This window comes from Anguilla rostrata, chromosome 17, assembly GCF_018555375.3.
Source record: "Anguilla rostrata isolate EN2019 chromosome 17, ASM1855537v3, whole genome shotgun sequence".
In the NCBI taxonomy this organism is placed as follows: Eukaryota; Metazoa; Chordata; class Actinopteri; order Anguilliformes; family Anguillidae; genus Anguilla; species Anguilla rostrata.
The window spans coordinates 4280891-4304137 of record NC_057949.1 but is presented as its reverse complement, the minus strand read 5'-3'; the positions used below and the strand labels follow the sequence as shown (position 1 = coordinate 4304137).

Below are 23247 nucleotides of genomic sequence, written 5' to 3'. Positions count from 1 at the left end.
CTTTATTCATGCAAATAATACAGAAACAAATAAAAGCTGTGAGAGTGTGGGATTGAGTAAAGTAAGGTCACTACTCTGGTTATTATATCCTGTACCTTACATGCTCTTTTCTCAGCTAATGTTATGGCTATATGGATGCAAAAACTACAATATTGGTAATGTTACACTAATAGATGCAATCAAGAATGAAATTGCCTATTCTCATTCTTGACTGCTTCTGTAATCCATCTGCCTTGGGCTACATTAGGAATAAATATACCTCTGTGCATAAAAACTGAACCAAAGTCTTTGTAGGTTAAAAATAGAGTGAAAAATTCCCCGTTCAAATATACGTAACTTAAAATTTTATTCAACAACTTATTCAATCACTTATTCAACTATATTTGGAAATATACCATATTCTGTACAAAAGTAAAGATTCAACTTTGTTATAAAGAGTGGTTTACAGATAGTGTCGGAGTACAATCCTGATTGGTCTGTTGTCCAATTTAATGATAGAAATGATAGAGCATAATAGAATAATAAGCATAATAGAAAAGTAATTTTTTTTGATAGTTTTTTTTATAGAAAAAAAAACTGATACCTAATCAATATTCCTGTTCACTATTCTTGTATTCAACAAGACACCTTATCAGGATCCGAAGGTAGGACCTGCTGTCTGTCATTGTGTTGAGAAGTGGTCAGAGGAGATCTCCGGATGGGACAGTGTACAGCCAGATCTCTGCATGTCACAGTCCAGCACAGGGGACCACATACAAACAAGACCAGGTCAAAACCTAGTATATGGCTGGACCTAACACATGTCATCCGGCCGACCAATGGTGTAACTTCATAACAATGTGTGTTACGTCAATTAGTGTATACTTTATTTCCATAAGAGGTCATTTCAAAATAATAGCTAAGAGACAGATTTATTTCAGCTTTTATGCACTTTTTATGCGCATTAGTTTTTCGGTGGGTCAAACGTTTACATACACTTTGTTAGTATTTGGTCGAATTGCCTTTTAATTAGTTAACTTGAATCATATGCTTGGGGGAGCCTTCCACAAGCTTCTCACAATACAGATTTTTTGCCCATTCCTCATGACAGAACTGGTGTAACTCAGTCAGGTTTGTGAGCCTCCTTGCTTGGACATGCTTTTTCAATTTGGTCCACAAATTTTCAATGGGATTCAGATCAGGGCTTTGTGATGGGCACTCCAATACTTGCACTTTGTTGTCTTTAAGCCATTTTGTTACAACTTCGGAGGCATGCTTCGGATCATTGTACTGCCGGAAGACCCAATTGCGACCAAGTTTTAACTTTTCTAGCTGATGTCTTGAGGTGTTGCTTCAGTATTCTAGATAATCCTCCCTCCTCATGATGTCATCTATTTTCTGGGTGCTCCACAGATGCAGAAATACGTGTCTCCATGTTAATAAGTTTGCATTAAATATTGTCAAGAAACACTGTTCCAAAATTGACCATGATTAAATTCAGTCACAAAGCTTAATCGTTACAATTCCAGGTCATCTATTTGAATTTATTTTATTACATGTTTTTACAAACATGCTCCTGCTCCAAACCATTTAATTATTGTAAATAACCTTCTATTAATCATTTGCAAGTGATACAACTGTACTTTTTATGAGTATAGGCTACCACCCACTGACTAAAAGATAGCAATAATATAAGAAAAAAATGCTAAATACTAAAAATATGGTACTGCCACACGTATGTGGTTCTAATAGTCACACAGAATACAGCATGTGACTGGAACATAGCTGTCAATCATTACACAGAAATTGACTCATCAGTACTGCATCAATTAAGGTGGAACACCACATGTCCCCATGTACAGTAAGTGCAGTGTGGACATGCAGAGACTCAATCGTCTTACATTACATTTAAGGCATTTACCAGACGCTGTTATCCATAGGGACTTGCACTAATTACATTATTTACATATGACATATATAGCTGGAAATTGACTGAAACAATTCAGGGTAAAAACGTTTTTCAAGGGTACAAGAGCATTCCCACTTTGGAATCGAACCGACAGCCTCAGAGTTATACAGGTCCTGTTCCCTAACCATTACACTACACTGCTGCCCCTTAGTGGAACACAGACCACCCTGCTGGTTTCAAACATGCTCTCCTTCCTAGTGTCATTCAATCCCAGAACCCGTTCTTTCTAGAACCTTATTTCTGTGCCACATCAGAACTAAAATGTTTTTTTAAAAGTCTCCGCTTTTCCCTGCTGTCAAAATTACTTTTATTTGTTTTACTTGTGAGCTTTCAGTGTGGGTGCTTTAATGCTGTCCCCCTAAACTTAGATAACAAACTTAGATAACACAAAATGAATGACTCCTTTTTCATACAAAACCAAACTCTGCAGACTGAAAGAGTGTTCTGCCAAATCCATTGGAAGTTGCTTTACACTCTCAACTAAGTAGTGTGTATGTGTAACAAGCCAAGACTACTGTTGTGACTATTGTAATGGTTACCTGACAAAATGAAAAACATCCTCCTACATCTTTTGAGCTATTGCCAGCAAATTACTAAACTATACACAACCGGTTACTTCTAATCAATTTGCTGAAAAACTTACTGATTTATGAAACAGCTTTTTTTAAATGACAGTGATACTTTCAATATTTATTGCTAACTAGAGAACCTTCAAATTTTGTCAGCAAGTTGTAGTCCGTATGCGAGAACCTTTTATATAGAGCAGCTGCTGCACTTTCCCTTTCTAAACAGCCTGTTAAACCACTTCAGCTAACATATAATCAGCTTTCAGCCAAAGTGAGTTTGTTGCTGTCAACAGCCATTAATGCACCTTCCAAATTGGCAGGCAAAATAAATACAGATAATTACATGTAGGGATAAGCTTTCAGCTAAATGTACTCTGTGGTACTTAATTGACATTGCACTGTTTACATGTGTAATACAGTACTTCTCGCTCAAAAGTACAGTAGGCTACAAATTTACCCAAGTCTGCAAAATTTGAAGGTATCATTGCTCATGTTAAACGCTTCTTTTGAATTCAGATTTCAGAATTTCCATGTCTGACCGTACTGCCCCTGAAATAATGAACTGTATTGTTAGATGTGATTTAAAAGCCTCATAACTTTGAGCGTAATTTACTGTAACACCTGCTTTGGCATTGTCCTCATTGCAAAGGTGCTGCCAGGGCTTCCACTATGGTTTGTTCAGCCTCTGATGGAACTGAACACCTAGCAACCATTTTTCTGTCAGTGCTGTCAATTTATTAACGACTAAATGTAACTTTTTTAATAGGATGACTTCTGTGGTATAATAATAGAACTTATGGTCATGAGTCTACGTACTTTGGTTGTAAGAAGCTTGTTCACAGAGCCATTTGTTTCTCTAAAGCGAACGTCGTATCGTAGTTAACCCAATTTAATCCAGCTAGTATTTTAAAACCCCGGTTTTTGGAATCGGCCTGCTGGTTGGAACGCTGGTGTGGTTGCGTAGTTTTCTACACGGACATCATTCAGGTAGTGCATGACGCAATTGAAATGGAGGAGGATATGTTTTTAGCTAGTCGCTAGCGGTGTGAAGTAAGTTTATTACGATATGTATATGTGGTATCCTTGCACACTTGAATAGATCACAAGCGTGTTTTAAAATCAAATAGTTTTTTCGAGCTGCGAAATTTATCGAACGCTAGCGACCTAACATGATAACGTCTTATAGCTGACGAGGTTAGCACTAGCGACCTTACATAGTTAGTTTGTTACAACTTCTTAAGTTTTGGATTTCAGTATATGCTTATCATTGTGTCCACTTTGTTGTATGTATTAATACGTTTTAGCTACATGTCAAAGCTGTTACCTAATTTATATTAGTGCTGAGTTGGCAGGTCGAAGCTGACTCGGAATCCATGGCTGACAATGTATCAAATTCGTGTTATTAATAGTAATAACTACAGGGATTATGACCAGTAAATAACTTTACCAGATTGTAATGGTTACAGAGAATGCGCTCTACTTCTCAAGTGTTCTGTGATGAATTGGCAGTAGTGGTAGACAGACATGTAGGTTATTACTCAGGTTATGTCTTTCTTGTGCACGGCTCCGTTGCAAATACATAGAGCATACTCTCGTAATGCCACATCTGGCAGAGATTGTACTCAGGAGATTGCCTATATTAGTGTTAACCAACCGTGTTCCTGGAGATTTACCGTCCTGTAGGTTTTCATTACAACCCTAACAAAGCACACCTCATTCGACAGCAAGAGATCTCGTTGAGTTGCTAATTAGTAAAGTAAGGTGTGCCAAATTAGAGTTCAGATGAGAACCAACAGGATGGTAGATCTCCAGGAACAGGGTTGGTGACCACTGGCCGACTTCATGCATTGATGCCGGACATGAAGTAAATTGTTCATCCTTTCAGAATAAAAAGAATAAATGTGCGTTGACTGAATATATTTTCCTGTATTTGCCACTGCATCTGAAGGAGAATGTCTGGGACTGTGGCGCACATATATCCGGAGTTGCAGGCTGTTTTCCCGGGCTCTGAGGCGGAGTTTCCACTGCAGTTCGGTGAGAAGGTGGAGCCCAGCATCGTGTCCGTGCTGAAACTGGCGAGGAAGCAGCTGTACAGCAGCGCAGAACCCTCCCTGCTCGCCCAAAATGCCCAGGTCATCCTGGACTTCGCCTGGGAAAAGCTCAACACGGGAACCTGGCGAGACGTGGACAAGGAGTGGAGACGGGTGTACTCCTACGGCTGCCTGTTCAAAGCTGCCAGCCTTTGCTGGGGAGAAGCCTCCGAAGCCGCGGGGCAGGAAGCCATTAGGTCATGTGACATGGGACTGCTGATGGGGGCAGCCATCATGGATAACATACTGCAGACTGTGGTGGGAATCCTGCATGGGAAATTTAGGAAGAGATGCCCTGAAGAGGAGGATTCCAATGAAGGCCCAGATATGAAGGTTCATTTCCGTTCAGAAATGTGTTGGGGTCTGGTAAAATAAAATACTGGGTACTGGGCACTGTCTGAAATTAACATTTTCTTCTCATGAAAAGTGCAAAGTCTGACAACATAACATTAGTAGTTTTATTTACCAATTAATTTTAGTGAAAGTCTAGTTTGCTTTTCGATATCAATCCATTAATTGGGGAACCACAGGGTATGCTGCTTTCTGTTGTTACTCAGCACTTAATTAATCAATGAAATCAGTTAATGACACTTGTAGCTCACCACACCTGATTTCTTGGGACTGAACTGGCTTTTAAGGTGAAAATGAGGTTGAGGGTCCCTGGTTTATTCCCATGCCTTTGTGTGATTGGTTGACGGTTAATCTGATGGCCACTAGGTGACCTTGTGCTGAGTGACTGCTGACAGCCGTTTTCCGGCTCCTTTTTGACAGAGGTTGAGGACGGAGCGTGCCTTCGCGCCTGAGGTCGGCGCAGAAACGGCCGTCCCCAGGATGCAGTGTCCCTCCCTGGAGAGTTTTGGCTCGCTCTTCCTCGCTCCACGCAAACCGGTCATATTACAGGGTGTCATAGACCACTGGCCTGCCTGCAAGGACCACCGCTGGAGGTAATGTTCCTCCTAGGTCAGGCAGAGTCCTGCCTTCCCTGTAAAACCCATTCTGGGATTGAGGTCATCAAAACGACCTGCTTCAACTTGTGTTGAAAGGGCATCACCTGTCCTTTAGAACGGCCAAATCACTGTCTGTCTTTTACTGTAGACTCGAACTCAGAGCACTTATGGGTTAACTAGCCCATCCTATGCTGCATCTAACAATGTGCCCTCAAAATACTTAAAAGCACTGAATCCTCAGTTTCCCTCTTGTACCTATTGTGGCAGTTAGCATTAGCTGTAGGTTTATGTACTGACTGCCGCTATCAGCTACAACACTGATTACTTGGCATTAGCACTGTTTGTTAGCTAAACCCTTTTGAAAGTTTGGTAAATTGCTCTGGATAAGAGCATCTGGTTATTGCCTAAATATAAATATAGCGTTTTACACAATCAGTTAATAATATTGTAGCCACATTTCATGTTTCAGGGGCTGAATCTAGTTTGAATCAAGCATGTTCATTTAGTATTTTGCTATGCAAGATGTGTTGAGCCAATTTGAAGAATCTCTCCCTTTCCCTTTGTTTATCTCTTTATCTCCAATAAAAGATTAATAAAAGTGTGTTCTAGCGTTGCATAAAATAAGCACTTGAGTTCCCGTGCATACAAGTCTCTCTAAACAGTGTGTTCTCTGGACCTTCCTCTCCAAGCATTGACTACCTGCGGAGAACAGCTGGCTGCCGGACCGTTCCTGTGGAACTGGGCTCCCGGTACACCGATGAAGAATGGTCGCAATCACTCATCACAGTCAATGAGTTTATAGACCGTTATATCACTGGAACAGTAGGTACATGATTCGGCATATCTGTGTCTGTGGCTTAACTGTCCACATTGTCAGTGTGAAAGGAGGATCACTTCATTGATGTATTGACCTCTCCCTCTCTCTCGCTTTCTCTCTTATGTGGGTGTGTCTGTCTCTATAAGAGGGCGGTCCTGTGGGATACCTGGCTCAGCATCAGCTCTTTGATCAGGTCAGACCTGCCTGTTCACCTCACACTGACCCTGGAACAGCTGGGTAGAGCTGCACTGAGCTGTCAATCACTAGCTTGTTCCAATGAATTAAGAAACTTAAGCTAGAATAACTGGTTGAAACAAAAACCATAGTAAATATAGCTGCAAGCAGCGATGCACAGGGTCCAAGCACACACAGCCAATATTACGCCAGTTAACAAGTGGTCAATCCATGCCAAAATCACTCAGTGGCCATAAAGAGGTATCTTGTTCCACTGTGGCAAGGTCTCAAGTTTCATGGGTCTCACCCATTAGGTTAATTAGCCATTAGGTTAGGCTAAATCTGGGGACATTAAGAAAATGGTGGCCAATCCAAGAGGCTGTACAAATTTTGGCTATGCAAACTTTGTGCAAATCGGTCAATTTTTGTAGGAGAAGAAGCATTTTAAGCAAACAGCTTTAGAGCACAAAAATAAATAAAATAATGATAAATAAAATCTGAAGAAAAACAATAGGGTTCCAGCACTTCATGCTTGGACCCCTAAAAACCAGTACCCCAGGAATGGAGCTGTGTGCCCCCTACAGTATTTTACACTAGCTGCTGGTCCTCAAGTGAAGCCCCATATCTGCTGTGCTCCCTTTATTTTTCACCAACTGAAAGTGCTGCCACTTCTATAAGCTTTTAATGCTGGCTACAAAGAAACCTCAGCGCACAGAAACATGTCCTGTCATTAAAGGGACAGTTTTGATCGAGGGATACTCATGTGGCCCTGGTTTAACTTATGTCAATATGAAATTTCCAAGATTCCTGAACTGAAAGAAGACATCCGTATCCCTGATTACTGCTGCCTTGGGGAGGGAGAGGAAGACGACATCACTATCAATGCTTGGTTTGGGCCTGCGGGGACAGTGTCTCCTCTCCACCAGGACCCCCAGCAGAACTTCCTGGCCCAGGTCAGGTGACACCCCGTTTCACAGGGAAGCATGTTGGACCGCAGTCCGAGCCTGTCTCCCCTATTCCTCACGCCTGGGCTGGTTTCTCCAAACAGGTCGTCGGCAGGAAGTACATTCGGCTCTACTCCCCAGAGGACAGTGAGAAGCTGTACCCACACCAGTCTCACCTACTCCACAACACCAGCCAGGTACGCCAGGCACTTCCTGCTTCTGATTCCTCCCACTGGAGTTGCAACACCAGCCAGGTATAGAGAGCACTTCCTGTTTCTAACCCCACCCACTGAGGCTACAACAGCAACAAGTGGTGTCATTGCTTGCTCCTACAGAGAATCACAGAATTATGGTTGATTTATAGAATATAGGCTTGTATGTATGTATGTATGTATGTATATACAGTATAGGCTAAAGGTATTAGGTAAAAAAAAAAACCTAACGTAGAGAAGAATTCAGTTATATATGCATTTATTGAATTACAAACCAAAGTATATGCTTTTTTTCAATGTATACCTCCAATAGCAAAATAAATAAATAAAAAATTGGCTGTGATTACAGTGAAACATTATTGGAAGTTTATCCAATCATTTTTCAAATGGGGGAGAGGGAGGAGAAGTGGTTAAATTGACTGAAATCTTATCTACATCAGGTTTTTTTTAAAACCCACAGGTAGCCTAATACCATTGGCCTGTAGTGTAAGTAAAACAGGCACTAAAGCTGTAAGAAATATGGCAAAGGTGTTAGGCTTAGATGTGTGGAGCCACGCGAACATTGCAGCAAAGGTTATTAAGGAAGCTTAGGATTTCCAGGCGCAGTGTTCAGTACACACTCAGAGGGGTCCAGCTGATGGGCAGCAATGTTAACAGGAGAAGACCAGGAAGTTCAAGACATAGTAGGCAAATATCTTGTGGTCTATAGCAAAAGAATCCATTGTAAATTAGTTCCCCTGACTACAGTGAAACGTCAGCTATGGCCCTGTTAATGTGGCTCACAGGACTCCACACATGCAGGCTAAAGTTAGGCCATAGATGGGCGGACACGGTGGCACAGTGGTTAGCACTGTCACCTCACAGCAAGAAGGTTGTGGTTTCGAATCTCGGCTTGGGGTCTTTCTGTGCGGAGTTTGCATGTTCTCCCTGTGTTCGCGTGGGTTTACTCCAGGTACTCTGGTTTCCTCCCACACTCAAAGACATGCATGTTAGGTGCGCTCCTGCAGGTGTCCTTGACCACGGCACTTGCCTCAGAACTGGAGTTGGTCCCCAGGCGCAGCACAAGGGAGGCAGATGCCCACTGCTCCTAAGTTACTAGGATGGGTCAAATGCAGAGGACAAATCACCCCACGGGGTTCAATAAAGTATATCTTCTTCTATCTTCTACTGTGTATCAATGTTCAGATATTTCTGACAAATATTCATGTATATTGATATTATGTTTATGGATGTGGGTAAGTAGTGTCGGATAGTCTGATGTTTCTTTATGACCAAGTTTATATTGTTAATGACTTCGTTGAGTAGCCCTAAATATGCAGTGGTCAAAAACCTTTTAGTAAAGACAAACGTGGCAATGCTGAGAGATCGTACTGCACTGTACAGTATTTATTTTATGTTTAAGGGTCTCACGGTGAGTAAATAACAGGATATTCATATGAATACTTGTGGCGGAGTTTAAATAAATGACTTGAATTTATTTAGGAACAGTTCTCATGTATACTCAGTCATGTTTCACTTAACAGAACATTTCAGTTTCCCAGCAACCATCATTTTCATGGGGTTCAGATAAATGAGGTTCTACTGTATAGTAATTTAAAATTAAACACATCTTGGTGAAATACAGATGTTCCGCCATGTGTTTTTATAGACATTCAGGCACCATGAAAAGGCTTTAAAATTAGCCTACAGAAAAATTAAGTTAATCACTGTAACTTAGACGAAATGTAGTTGTTAACATTGGAAGATATTTTTATATGACTGAATTTTTCTCTAGTGGGATTTGCTTACCACTTTACTAAGTGGCTTTGGTAAAAAGCGTTTGCCAAATGACCAAATAGTCAATTGTATTATTATGGGAAAAGTTGCCCAAAAGTATTATCAATGCTGTTTTAAGTATTATTTATTTAGTGTCCCAAGGTCATTTTTTGGGATGATTGCTCGGTTGCACACCTGACACTGCAAAAGAAGTTCCTTCGAAGAAAAATAAAGTTCCTCTGATCTGATCCAATGCAATGCGTTTCTGTGGGGCTCAGGTGGACGTGGAGCGTCCAGATGTGGATCGCTTCCCGGAGTTTGCGAAGGCCCCCTATCAGGAGTGCGTCTTGGAGCCCGGAGAGGTGCTGTTCATCCCGGTCCAGCACTGGCACTACGTCCGTGCCCTGGACCTCAGCTTCTCCGTCAGCTTCTGGTGGTCCTGACCAACGGCCCCGGCTCGGGTCCTGCTGCTGAGCTGTCCGTCGAACCCTTACTGCGTCACACTGTTTTTTTAGGACAAACACGGGCCTGACGCACAGCGGAGACCAAAAGCCTGAGGACACTGGTCACAAGTCCTGCTCGTCTTCATTCATCAAGGAATAATGCGACTCCAATTACACGTCTTATTCAGGAATACGCTATAGGAGGACGGTTGCAGACCAAAATTATAAAAAACATTTCCAAACGCTCGTATGAAACGGGAGGCTTTGTGAATATGTGGTTCCTCCACCATAAGGTTGTTGCATCCTTTATCCCATTCAAGCATTAACACGTGAAATATAACACGTGAGAAATAAGTGCTACATACACAGCAAAAAAAAGAACTCTTGGTGGCTAGGAAGAGCTTTTTTGTGGGGATGAAAAACGTTAATCAAAAAGCAAAACAAGAACAGAGGCTAAAATGCCTTTGTTGCATTGGCAGGTTCAAAATAAAAATAATAAAATACTCAAACACATTTTGACAACAGGGAATAAGCTATACCTGCAGAACAATGGTACGTCAGCAACAATAAGCCTTAATTAGCTACACCTTTGTCTAAATCAGGAGGTTGCGGTGTGGCTAACATGTTCACCTATAGAATTAATAACAAACTGTGAATCAATATTGATGCATGGTTTGTTAGGCCGGTGAGTTATTCACTTATCGGGAACTTTTTGCCGAAAGAATTCTACAGGTTAACATGTTAGCCACACCTCTGCTTATTGATTTAGAGAGAGGTGTAGCTAATGAAGGTTTATTGTTTGTCATCTAAACACCATAGTTCTGCAACTCTGGTCTACTCCCTGATGAAGGTAACCGAAATGCATTGGGAGTATTTTATAGTTTCTATTTTGATTTTATAGTTGCCAGTTCAATAAAGCCATTTTAACTATGTGGACAGGGTACCTTGGTTCCTGATTTGTCTTTTGATTAACAAATGTGTTCCTAAAACTGAATATGTATACATCTTGGCTATTAACTAAAACCATCTATTTAATTGAATGAATCTGCCATTGTACTTGATGTTGCTATGTTTTACTACCTACAAATACCTACAAAACGTGTTGAACAAGAAGCATAAACAGAGCGTCATAATTGTATTAGCCCTTGTTAATTAATGATAAACAATCAATTCTTGTTGATAGTGTTCTCAGACCTTTGGTCCCCACTGTACTTTAAGATACAGGGGTACAGGTACAGTGTGGTTTTGTACATAGATTGTTACGGCATTATGCGCTTTCAGAGTTGAAAAAGTGACCCCACCCACTCTTCAGTAAGGGTGCGTTTCTATAGATGCGTTACCCTGCAGAAAATAAAAAATTTTGCCAAACGAATGTTGGTGTGCTCTCATCGTCATGTTTTGGCACTCATTACCTACATCTCCAGTGGCATGAACTAACACCAATCTCCATCTCTAATGCATCTTTATTATACATTTTTTGAAAACAGTCCCTAGTAATTAAACTGTTTGCTTGTGGGAAGAGTGCTATATGAGCGATAAACGCACATTAAGTCAAAGGGGAAACAAATTAAATTAAACTCCAAGCTGCATTAGAACTCCCTCATACCGTTAGTTAACCGTTCGTTAAAAATGTGGATCCTGCTCAACTGTGACAGTACTTCCAAAAAAGGTAAAACACAGTGATGGAAACAGTTTCACAGCTTTCAGAACTCAGTATGTACCATTTTCCATTCAGTATGGACAACACTTACTATTCAGTTTAGATGAAGTATCCGTTTGTGTTTTCACTAGTACAGAGTGAAAGTATTCATCAGGTCAGTGGTAACCAATCCTGTTCCTGGAGATCTACCATCCAGTGGGTTTTCATCTGAACCCTAATTTGACACACCTATTAGCTTCCAATTAGCTGCTCAACCAGATCTCCAGCTGTCGAATGAGGTGTGTTTTGTTAGGATTGGAGTGAAAGCCTACAGGACGGTAGATCTCTAGCTGTTGAATGAGGTGTGCTTTGCTAGGGTTGGAGAGAGAGGACGGTCAATCCCTAGCTGTTGAATGAGGCGTGCTTTATTTGCACTGGAGTAAAAACCTGACAGGATGGTATATCTCCAGGAACGGGGTTGGTCACCACTGCATTATTCAATGCTACAGATAGCACCACTCCGAGTTTGAGGTGAAGCCCTCATGCTCTTGCAGGCTTTTTGTTTTAGCGGAAACACAATCTTGCAGGATTGGTTCCATTCATGTTTTGTGTCAGTTAAGATTATATCGAAGTGTCTGGGGTAATTGCTGAAAGACACGTGCAAAAAACTGCTGTTTATAGATCTATGTCATTAAAATATTGGGTTGTGCTTTCTTTTCTCCTGCATGCACTCAGTAGTGATTAAATCATTTGTTTTTGTAATCTGTGCCAGCAGGAATCAAATTATACAGTCTAATAAACTTCAGGTGCACCCATTTTTGAAAACAGAGCTTTTAATTTCTTTTAATAAGAACATAAGAAAAATGAACGCATTTAATATAGTTGACTGAATGGGTAAGAATTCAAATGAACGTGAAGGAAACTTGTTGACATTAATGCAATTTATCACAAAGTATAAATAATAAGCAGTGTGTGGTTGGGGCAGACCACCCCCTACTTATGTTCTGTTAGAGTCTCATTCAACTCTTCTACAAAAACGAACTGAAACACAGTGCAGGTATACAAAAATATGTTCTACATGTAAAACTGTAATCTACAAGAAGCCTCCAGGGCCTAAGATGTTAATAAGGACACAGTTGGACTTTGAACACCGGGAAAGAAAAGGCTTAGAAGCCAAATGAACAGAATAAAGCGCCAGTGACATCACTTCCTGCGTGTCCGGGAAGCTGTAGATGCAGGGGCTGTGCTGGCTCGGGAGGAAGCTGATTGGCTGAGAGTCTGAAACTGGAAGACTGAGAACAACACACTCCTTGTTAGACACTCATACTGACATTTTCATTTCTTACTGTTTGCACTGGATAGCAGAGAGAAATTGCAACTGTTTGGCAAACAAGGGAGATCATCTGAGTCATTTTTCAATTTTTATTCCTTTTCCTGAATCATTTCCAGCTATATTATAACCAATTTCAGATTTAATAATGTGATGAGCACTAAACCAGTGTTTTACAAGGTGCATTGCTGTGCATGTAATTACTTTGCGGTAGCCATGGCGCTAAAAGGATTTATCAGCAATCATAAAGCAGAGCATTCTCTAGCAATTACACACCTGCCCAGGAGGAACATCGAGGCATGAAATCACAAATTAACAGCTGCTCAGACTAGCAAAGCGCTAGCACTAATGCCTTAGATTTAACACCTTACATTACAGCTGCTAAGACAAGCAAAGTGCTTAATGCCCTGAAAAAAATTCCTTCTAATTAGCACCCAACAATTGGCTCAACATGTTCAATTCCCACCCTAATTTGGAATCTCCAATTAGCAATTAGCAGCTGAATTCCTGTGCGATCCCTCCCCGCCGATTTGGCACAGCGTAGACATCCACGGTTCTCCTCCGAAACATGTCACAAAGCTGCTTCTTTTCACACCGCAGAATGCAGCTAAGCTTACATACAGAGTGGAGTCAGAGGAAGACCTTTCATACGCAGCTTTGGCACGCAGTCCACAGGCACCCAATCGAAACGTGGAACCCTAACCGACTCCTGCCCGTACCCAGGGCAACGCAACCGCGATAAAGCCCTAAATTTAACACCTTACATTACAGCTGCTAAGACCCGCAAAGCGCTAACGCCCTAAATTTAGCACCTTACATTACAACTGTTCCTATTCAAAGGCTTTTCACAGCGATAAAATGGTTTGTTACCTGGAATCTCGTGTGGCCAGTAGTCTTTACAGCTGGGGCACCGGGGGTCAGTGTTGTTTTTAAAGAACTTGGCAGCACAGGGGAGGTGGATTCGGACGCCACAGTTCTCGCACGTCTGGCTCTGGAGAGGGGAGAGGGACATTACGCTCCAGTCTTTTCTGTTCTCCGTCGGCACCGAAGAGCCGAACCATTCGCTTTTTCCTGAGGCTCTTTTCACCAGCAACAGGGAAATGATTTTGTCTCCAAAGGGAAGGGGGCACTGGTTCGACGTATTCAATTAAGGGCCTTCCTCCCTTTGATGAATTTCTGACAGATAAAGCAGGGCTGCTGAACTTTACAGCTGGGCTTCTCGGAGGGAAAGTATTAGCAGTGTGCCTTGCAATCCGTTTAACGCACAACCGCAGCTTATAAAACGTTGCGTTCTGGAAAGAGAACGCTCATATACCGAATGGGCGTGTGATGAGAATATTTGACAGCTGTTTTATGAAGCCTGACTCACTGACCGGAACACCGTGACCAGCGGGAGCCTATAAGACTACCAACTGGCATGAGCACCAGGGCTTAAATTAAGATTTTATATTTATTAAAGATTTTTAATATTAATTTACCCCCACCCCCCCAAAAAAAAGAGAAATGCCAGGGGTGCTGGGTAGTATCAGAGTAGTATGATAGCAATATCGACCCAAGTCATGGGCATTGTGATGATGAAACACACCTGGGCCAGAGGTGACGCGTTTGATGCGCCACTGATGTTGTAAATTAAGTGAAAATATCATACTGAAAAAGTAGCTGAATCATAATCAACCAAACCTCTTATAAAACTTAATGAATCATTTTTTCCAGCCCAACTCACAAGCAAAGCTATAAAGAGATGGAGTCAGTGCTCCCATTTTAGAAGAATCGGATCCTGAAAATGCATGTGTGCCAACTGTAATAATATTTTAGAAGCTCTAGTCTACTAATTGGGATGCAATAGTTGCTGCTAAATGTAAAAACTCAGGAGCACATGCTCCTTAAACAAAAAAGCTACTGTCAAGCCCTGTCAGTAGCTCTGCTTAATAAAGCTCCATTTTATCCTTCTTAAGGATATCCTTATCCTTCTTCCATGAATATGGAAACTTGATTGCAGTTTGCACTTGCGCTATATAAAAAAAGGGTGCTATCGACATCAGCAAATTTGGCCAGTGAATTAGGTTATATTTCAATTTAGGACCACAGAAGAAAGAAACAAAAACGCTGCCAGCTTGCCATGCGTTTTAACAACATACAGCAGCGCTCAACAAACACCATCACACTCTTGTTGTTGTCGCATTTTGAAAAGGCCTGTAAAATTTTAAGATCATTTTTATGATATCCTCATTACAGGTGAAAACAGACCGACGCAGACACGACCTCCACTCTATGCACAAGCAGCATAAGTAAGCAGTTTCATTAGATGCAGTTCCCCTTTAAAAGTTGGCCCGAGACTCTTTACCTGAAAGGCGAGGCTGTGGCATATGGCGCAGGGCTTGACCAGGTCTTGGTAAATGTTCCGGATGTACGGTTCCATCTCTATGATGCAGCGAGTACTCAGAGTGTATTCACCACGTTTCTGTGGAACAAACAAACCAGTCAGCAACTCAGTAACATTACACACCCACTCAGTCTGCTCCTCACAGTAACATTACACACCCACTCAGCCTGCTCCTCACAGTAACATTACACACCCACTCAGCCTGCTCCTCACAGTAACATTACACACCCACTCAGCCTGCTCCTCACAGCAACATTACACACCACTCAGCCTGCTCCTCACAGTAACATTACACCCCACTCAGCCTGCTCCTCACAGTAACATTACACACCCACTCAGCCTGCTCCTCACAGTAACATTACACACCCACTCAGCCTGCTCCTCACAGTAACATTACACACCCACTCAGTCTGCTCCTCACAGTAACATTACACACCCACTCAGCCTGCTCCTCACAGCAACATTACACACCCACTCAGCCTGCTCCTCACAGTAACATTACACACCCACTCAGCCTGCTCCTCACAGTAACATTACACACCCACTCAGCCTGCTCCTCACAGTAACATTACACACCCACTCAGCCTGCTCCTCACAGTAACATTACACACCCACTCAGCCTGCTCCTCACAGTAACATTACACACCCACTCAGCCTGCTCCTCACAGTAACATTACACACCCACTCAGCCTGCTCCTCACAGTAACATTACACACCCACTCAGCCTGCTCCTCACAGCAACATTACACACCCACTCAGCCTGCTCCTCACAGTAACATTACACACCCACTCAGCCTGCTCCTCACAGTAACATTACACACCCACTCAGCCTGCTCCTCACAGTAACATTACACACCCACTCAGCCTGCTCCTCACAGTAACATTACACACCCACTCAGCCTGCTCCTCACAGTAACATTACACACCCACTCAGCCTGCTCCTCACAGTAACATTACACACCCACTCAGCCTGCTCCTCACAGCAACATTACACACCCACTCAGCCTGCTCCTCACAGTAACATTACACACCCACTCAGCCTGCTCCTCACAGTAACATTACACACCCACTCAGCCTGCTCCTCACAGTAACATTACACACCCACTCAGCCTGCTCCTCACAGTAACATTACACACCCACTCAGCCTGCTCCTCACAGTAACATTACACACCCACTCAGCCTGCTCCTCACAGTAACATTACACACCCACTCAGCCTGCTCCTCACAGTAACATTACACACCCACTCAGCCTGCTCCTCACAGTAACATTACACACCCACTCAGCCTGCTCCTCACAGCAACACTACACACCCACTCAGCCTGCTCCTCACAGTAACATTACACACCCACTCAGCCTGCTCCTCACAGTAACATTACACACCCACTCAGCCTGCTCCTCACAGTAACATACACACCCACTCAGCCTGCTCCTCACAGCAACATTACACACCCACTCAGCCTGCTCCTCACAGTAACATTACACCCCACTCAGCCTGCTCCTCACAGCAACATTACACACCCACTCAGCCTGCTCCTCACAGAAACATTACACACCCACTCAGCCTGCTCCTCACAGTAACATTACACACCCACTCAGCCTGCTCCTCACAGTAACATTACACACCCACTCAGCCTGCTCCTCACAGTAACATTACACACCCACTCAGCCTGTTCCTCACAGCAACATTACACACCCACTCAGCCTGCTCCTCACAGTAACATTACACACCCACTCAGCCTGCTCCTCACAGTGACATTACACACCCACTCAGCCTGCTCCTCACAGTAACATTACACACCCACTCGCCAGAAAAACATTTAACACTTCTTGCAGACCTTGTCTCGGTTCTATTGTAACAATGGAAGTTTAAAAAAACCACTGGGATTGAATGTACCTGTACAAAGTTTTATGTTGTTTGTTCTGAAAATGTGGTGCATCTTTGCACATCTGCTACGGACGGTTATGAGCAACGGGTGAATCGATTACCTGCAGGACACGTGCCGACTCAATCTTTTTTTTCCCCTCACAAAGGTTATGCATGCACAACTAGGTGTAGGAACTTGGCTCCATTCATTAATTTAACATACAGTATGCAAAAAAGGAGAAACATATTAAAATAGAGCATACTTTAGCTCATGTGCACAGAATAAAGCAAAGATATATTTTGAAAAGCAGGTTTTGATTACAATGATGCTTTTTGTTGGTAAGCCATTGTATAAGCTGGCCATTACGCAGTTTGAATGCCCTGAGTTGAAGGAAATTGCCAATTTACTTCCTCCCCATCAGACTTTCAAACTGCTTACCGCCCAGCCACTCGGTCATTACCGCACTTATACAACGGCTTACCAACAAAAAACATAATTGCAATCAAAACATTTGAAAATATGTGATTTCACTGCAGTGGAAATGTTACTTAAGTATTACAGCAATACCCCATGCCCTATACCACTTAGCATCTTTCTAGTCTCTCTCTAAATGGTCTCACAGCACGTTTGTTATCACGGAGAGCTAGCCAACTATTGAATTATATTCAAAACAGAGGCTAAACTGTAAAAATAGTCAAGCTATCATGAGCTACTCTACATTCATTCATGGACTTCAAGCTGACACTGTTGCAAGTATGATGTTGTAACTGTTGGCTCGCTAGCTCTTACAAATTTCCACTTAATCGAGTCAGACCAAAGCACATTTATTGAGAATGGTGACTGAACTTTTGCGGGTGCTACTTCCTAGCCCGCCGAATATGGAAAAATACTGCACATGTCCCAACCAATCAGAATTGAGTATTCAGGCAAGCCCTTGTATAGTGGTTCTGTGGGTGCGCAACATTTGTGAGTTGAGAATAAAACTGTTGGTGCTTATTGACCCAATAGGCTAAGCACTAAGGGTTCATTATGATGGAAAAATGTGGGTCTTGATGTGCTTTCTTACAGGAACATACAGTACTGTGCAAAAGTCTTAGGCACCCTAGATTTTAAAATATAATATATAGTCTATATTTGGTCTTAGATGTTTATTTTTTAGTTTTCTGCATTAGTGTGTCAGTAGAAAAGAGCAAATTTGAGAGTTCCAAACATGAATTTTCCAAAAAATGAAATTTTACAGATACATTTTTGTATTTTGTTAAATAAAGTAATATTTTAAGTAATAGACTATTTTTCAGATAAAAACTTGATCAAGGGTCTCTGGGATTACTTGGAGAGCCAGAAGCAAGCGAAACAGCCAAAATCTGCAGAAGAACTGTGGCAAGTTCTCCAAAATTCTTGGAACAACCTACCAGCCGATTTTCTTATAAAACTGCAGGACAGTGTACCTAAGAGAATTGATGTCGTTTCAAAGGCAAAGGGTGTTCACACCAAACATTGATTTTATTTAGTTTTTAACTATTTACTGCTCATTATATTATTTTTTCGATATTTATAACCTTTCATTTCATTATTTTTGAAAGCATCTTAGCTGTACAGCATTTTTTTTTTACAGGTGCCTAAGACTTTTGCATAGTACTGTACATTTTCTATAACACCTTTTGGTGCTGCCCGGCCAAGAAGCATTCTAAAAATAGATTCTTCCCCAAGTAAGCAATCGATTTGGAATCAAACGCATCATGTGACCACTCGATCTGTGAAATAATTGAAAAGCACCATCCTTAAAATCTACACACCTCGTTCAGCCACTTGTCCTGGACCAGCCTGTCCAGCAGATTCTCCACCTCTTTCTTCTTCATCTTCTTGGTTTGGAGGCGGTCGGCGCAGTTGAGAATATCAGTGGAGCTGGCTCTTCCTCGCTCAGAATCCACAATCAAGTCCATCTGCGATCGAGGGATTTTCACCGATCAGTCAAATTTACTCCCAATTCACATCTTGGATATGTTGTCTGAAATGTCCATTTTCTATGACATAATCTGCAACATACTGGCATAAATGTTAGGCGAGTTTAGTCCAGAGATAATTCCTCAATGCTGTCAGCAATAGTTTATTTCCCCTATTACCTTAGCCCTGTGTGTGGGAAGAGTTAGTCAACTGCTGAGTGAATTACATTATCGTTGTTGGTGTCCTTAATTATAAGGAGTGTAAATATGACAAATTTGTATGCACAATAATTACAAACATTAAAAGGATATTAAAAGTGTCTTTACTTTTCCTGTGTGAATGAAAGGTAGGTTCAAAACAGTGTTATTTAAATGTGCCTAATATAATATTCCTATCCTTACAGTAACAAAGAATATGTCCAAGACACAAAAGTAACAAACTGCATTTGAAAGAAAAAACTGAATAAAATTAAATAACCCCTTTAATGTACCATATGTATGCAAGGGACTGGCACTTACCGTTTTTCTGAAGAGCTCCAGCTCGTTGTCCGCGTAATCGGAAGACATTCTGGTTATGTCCGTCTCCGCCATGTTCACCTGAGAGGCACAAAGAGCAGAGAAGAAAGGTTCCGATCTAGCGTGCCAAAACAGCAGGGACAGAGGCTCACACCTCTCACCTGAAACACTAGGCTCTGAAAGGACTTCAGTCTCTGCTCGCTGTGACACACTCGTTCCAGGACCCGCTCGCAGACCGTTCTGGAGCGTATGGTGCGTTTACCGCACGGCGGCTGCGCACGCATTATGGTGTCAGAAAAACAACCGATAAGAAGAGATTTGGCTAAGTCACTATAACACCAACAAAAATGCAAAGTGGCCCTTATGTGAACCATTGAGAGTATTTCCCATTTCGGCTCGGCCAGAATTTACAGCCATGCTTAAATGCTGAAAGCATTACGAGACCAGGCAAGACAGCGGTTTCGCTTCAGATGCTAACAGTCACTACCCACTTCAGACCTTAAAAGTGTTTTAGCATAGCCTCTTGGCTCAGTCATACAAGCTAATTTAACCTTTAAAGTGCTTTAGCATAGCCTCTTCCCTAGGCTATAATTTCACCTGACACGTGATTTAGCACAGCCTCCTAGGGACCATAGCAACAGGAACAGAATGCATCTAGACCAGTGGTAACCAACCTGATCCTGGAGATCTACCATCCTGTAGGTTTTAATTTCAAAACTAGCTTGGCGCATCTACTAATTAGAAGCGCAACAAGACCTCTCACTGTGAATGATGTGCACTTTGCTTGGGTTGGAGTGAAAACCTGCAGGACGGAAGATCTCCAGGAACTGGGCTGCTTACCACCAATCGAGCTAAAGAAGGGAAGCATGTTAAGTTTCAGAAATGCAGCCACATCCATAGCTGTACAGATAAGAGTGATCACAGGCACGGCAGTGAGCAATAAACCTGGTGTAGAACCCAGAGAAACAGCGGGAATGGACCAGTAGGCCCGGTGTGCCGGATTAGCTGTTCCACTGACCAAAGCGTAGTACTGGTGCCCGTCGTCCTCACACATCCCTTTCCTGATGTGCATGAACATCGGCTGCAGCTCCGCGTTGATGACGCCAATAAACTCATCCAGCTGGGCAGGCACTACACCATACAAAACAAACACTTCAACTTCAGTTCACATTTGCTGAGAAACAAGCTAATATGTGTTTATCTCTCAGGTACAAAGAGAAAGCGCACTGTTTGAATGTTAAATATTAAACAATAGTACCGCTTCAAACATCAGATTCATTTTATTCAGTGTGCACAGCTACAGCTACATGTCCTCCCTTACCAAAAACGTAATAAAGAAAATCATGAATCTAAACATAAGCAAATCATATAGAAGTCTCCTCACAAAGGGAAGGAAGGAAGAAAGGGAAGTACAGCCATGTGACCTTAAAAGGCCCATCAGGTCAAACAAAAAAAGAATGTTAAGTAAAATTTATTTAAGGATCAAATTCATGTTAATAGCATCCCCACTGTCACTATTCCCTACCATAGAGGTGTCCCCAACCCTGGTCACACAGCCACCAGGCCTGCTGGGGTCCCCAGCCCTGGTGCCTGAGAGCTACCAGGTGTACTAGGTTTCCCTCAGCATTTAACTGAACAATAGAAGCAGTTTACACAAGTAACTAACCCCCCTTGGTTCCTAAATAGGCTGCTAATTTTAAGGCAAAAACAAGCAGACCACTGCAGCGGTCCATTTGGACTGGTGTTGCCATTTGTCAGACATGGTTTTGGCATCCTTAAAAGCATCTTATTGCACGAGTAAAGATACGAATTTCAACTACTGCAACATATTCGGCAAGAGGTCTAGTTCTCTTTGGAAAGCTGAAACCAAGGAAAACTAATGTTGGCAGTTACGCCTCATGTTTACGGATGACTGATGGCTGCTATACCAGCGTGGGGGCGTTTGCGACGGGTGGGCTCTCTCTCTCACCGCTTTGGTCCCGACAGAAATGCAGACACAGAGCGTTCGCTTTGGAGGACTCCATAACTCCGTTGCTCATCATGGTCTGCAGAAACCTGCGGTGACTGTCTGTCATCTGTCTGGCCATGCTTCAGAATACGAACCCAGCGGTCGTTCCGCGTTGCAACTGCTGTCAAGCACATTGATAACTTTTAACGCCGAAATAAGTACATATAAAGTTAGTCACTGCTCACCGACAATAATTTCTGTCATTTCGTTAGATCTGTAACCGAGCAAGTGAGTAAGTTTGGTAGTGGGGCGATACGGCTTAGTAAACGTTCATCAATTAAACAGGGCTAGATTTCGGTTTTAGTTCCGCTCACTAATAAAACCAATGCAAACGTAATGTTGATTACTTATTTGCACATCCACCGGATGTTCAGTGCTGTGGAAGCTTGCTACCAGCCTAAATATTGTCTTGCTCAAGTTGAACTGTTCGAACCTGGAGCAAAATGCCCAGCTAGCAAGCTAGTAGACAAACTAGCTAAAACAAGTAAGTCGCAGGCAACCACACTTCACAAGCTATCGAAAAGACGCTTTAATTTATGGACTGTAACTATACTAATAACATAAATTTAACAAATTACTCTGGCAGCTGACTACCTAACGTTAACTATGGTTGATCATGGTTGATAGCAACATGGTAATCACGGAACCTAATAAATACTGAATGCTACGCACAAATCTCACCAAAGCTTGAGCAATATCTTTTATTCCCAAGGACGCTTTGATTCAAATAGTAAATGACCACAACCAGACTGCCGCGAAAAAATTGAGATACAGAGGAACTGGCGACAGCTTCCGCTTACCTGTCAGAGGAATGGAAAGGAAACGCGGTCATAGGGTTCCATTCAACCTATGACAACCATAGGGGCCAGCTTTCGTTTCTCAACCTCACCACCGGATATAATATCGCCCCCTGCTGATATGTATCATTTTTGCTCAAAAAACCAGTTTCCCCATTGGGCTCAATTCATTTTTGACAGCAAAATAAAAATACTTCCATTCATATATTAATGTTAACTCTGTGCATTATATCAAAAATAAAAATCAAGTATTATTTTTCCGATGTGAATTTTTTTCTCATCACACTGACACAAATATCAGTTTTTCATCAGTTTTAGCTTACGTCACATTTTCACGCCCTCGTTGGAGATCTGTATAACGTGATGCCGTGGGTTATGAGAGAAGCCGAAGGTGCGTTTATGGGAGAAAATAACGACAGCATGTATAGCTAATAGGCAATTAAATTAAAAATAAATTAATTGAAATTAAACAACATTTTAACATGTCATGACTGCAAGATTTATTTGAAGGCCTAATCATTACATGATTAAAGAACATTTATTTATTTTTATCCATGTTTTAATTTTAATTATATTAATTTAATGATTCCTCAGTTTTAAATAAGCTTCACATCGGAGATAGAGTAATACTATGGCCAAAAATGCATTAAAACGATTATGATTACAACGGATTGATGATAAATGCCAAAACAAGAAAGAAAGGGATAATTGATAATGTGCATGAAATGGGAATGTGCTGTTCTTATGATAGAGTTCTCAAAACTGTCCTCAGACTTGGCATAGGAGCGGCACGCATGGAATGTGCAAAGCAAGATCTGTCAGGAAACTCTAATTACAGCCGACCAATCGGTTGACCCCAGTAACCACAT

General features: G+C 41.9%; 2 protein-coding genes across 8 annotated transcripts; one reads left to right on the top strand and one right to left on the bottom strand.

The window, feature by feature from the left end:
* Positions 1–3380: 3380 nt before the first annotated feature.
* kdm8 (lysine (K)-specific demethylase 8) lies at positions 3381–11268 on the top strand. Of its 3 annotated transcripts, none has more exons than XM_064314744.1 (8): positions 3381–3501; positions 4463–4937; positions 5376–5548; positions 6241–6377; positions 6515–6561; positions 7346–7495; positions 7591–7683; positions 9732–11268. In XM_064314744.1, the coding sequence occupies exons 2-8, from the start codon at positions 4467–4469 to the stop codon at positions 9894–9896; spliced, it is 1236 nt and encodes a 411-aa protein (XP_064170814.1). In that variant the 5' UTR covers positions 3381–3501; positions 4463–4466; the 3' UTR covers positions 9897–11268. The 3 variants fall into 3 exon arrangements, with proteins under 3 accessions (XP_064170814.1, XP_064170813.1, XP_064170815.1); XM_064314743.1 differs by having other exon boundaries at positions 3426–3564; XM_064314745.1 differs by lacking the exon at positions 3381–3501 and adding an exon at positions 3579–3708.
* A 1082-nt stretch (positions 11269–12350) lies between these two features.
* nsmce1 (NSE1 homolog, SMC5-SMC6 complex component) lies at positions 12351–22507 on the bottom strand. Of its 5 annotated transcripts, none has more exons than XM_064314748.1 (8): positions 22382–22507; positions 21543–21702; positions 20592–20704; positions 19577–19654; positions 18911–19057; positions 15210–15326; positions 13736–13856; positions 12351–12827 (listed from the first exon to the last, which is right to left on the bottom strand). In XM_064314748.1, the coding sequence occupies exons 2-8, from the start codon at positions 21658–21660 to the stop codon at positions 12739–12741; spliced, it is 783 nt and encodes a 260-aa protein (XP_064170818.1). In that variant the 5' UTR covers positions 21661–21702; positions 22382–22507; the 3' UTR covers positions 12351–12738. The 5 variants fall into 5 exon arrangements, with proteins under 5 accessions (XP_064170818.1, XP_064170820.1, XP_064170819.1 ...); XM_064314750.1 differs by having other exon boundaries at positions 21543–21699; positions 22382–22404; XM_064314749.1 differs by lacking the exon at positions 22382–22507 and adding an exon at positions 22263–22381 and having other exon boundaries at positions 21543–21699.
* Between the last annotated feature and the right edge of the window lie 740 nt (positions 22508–23247).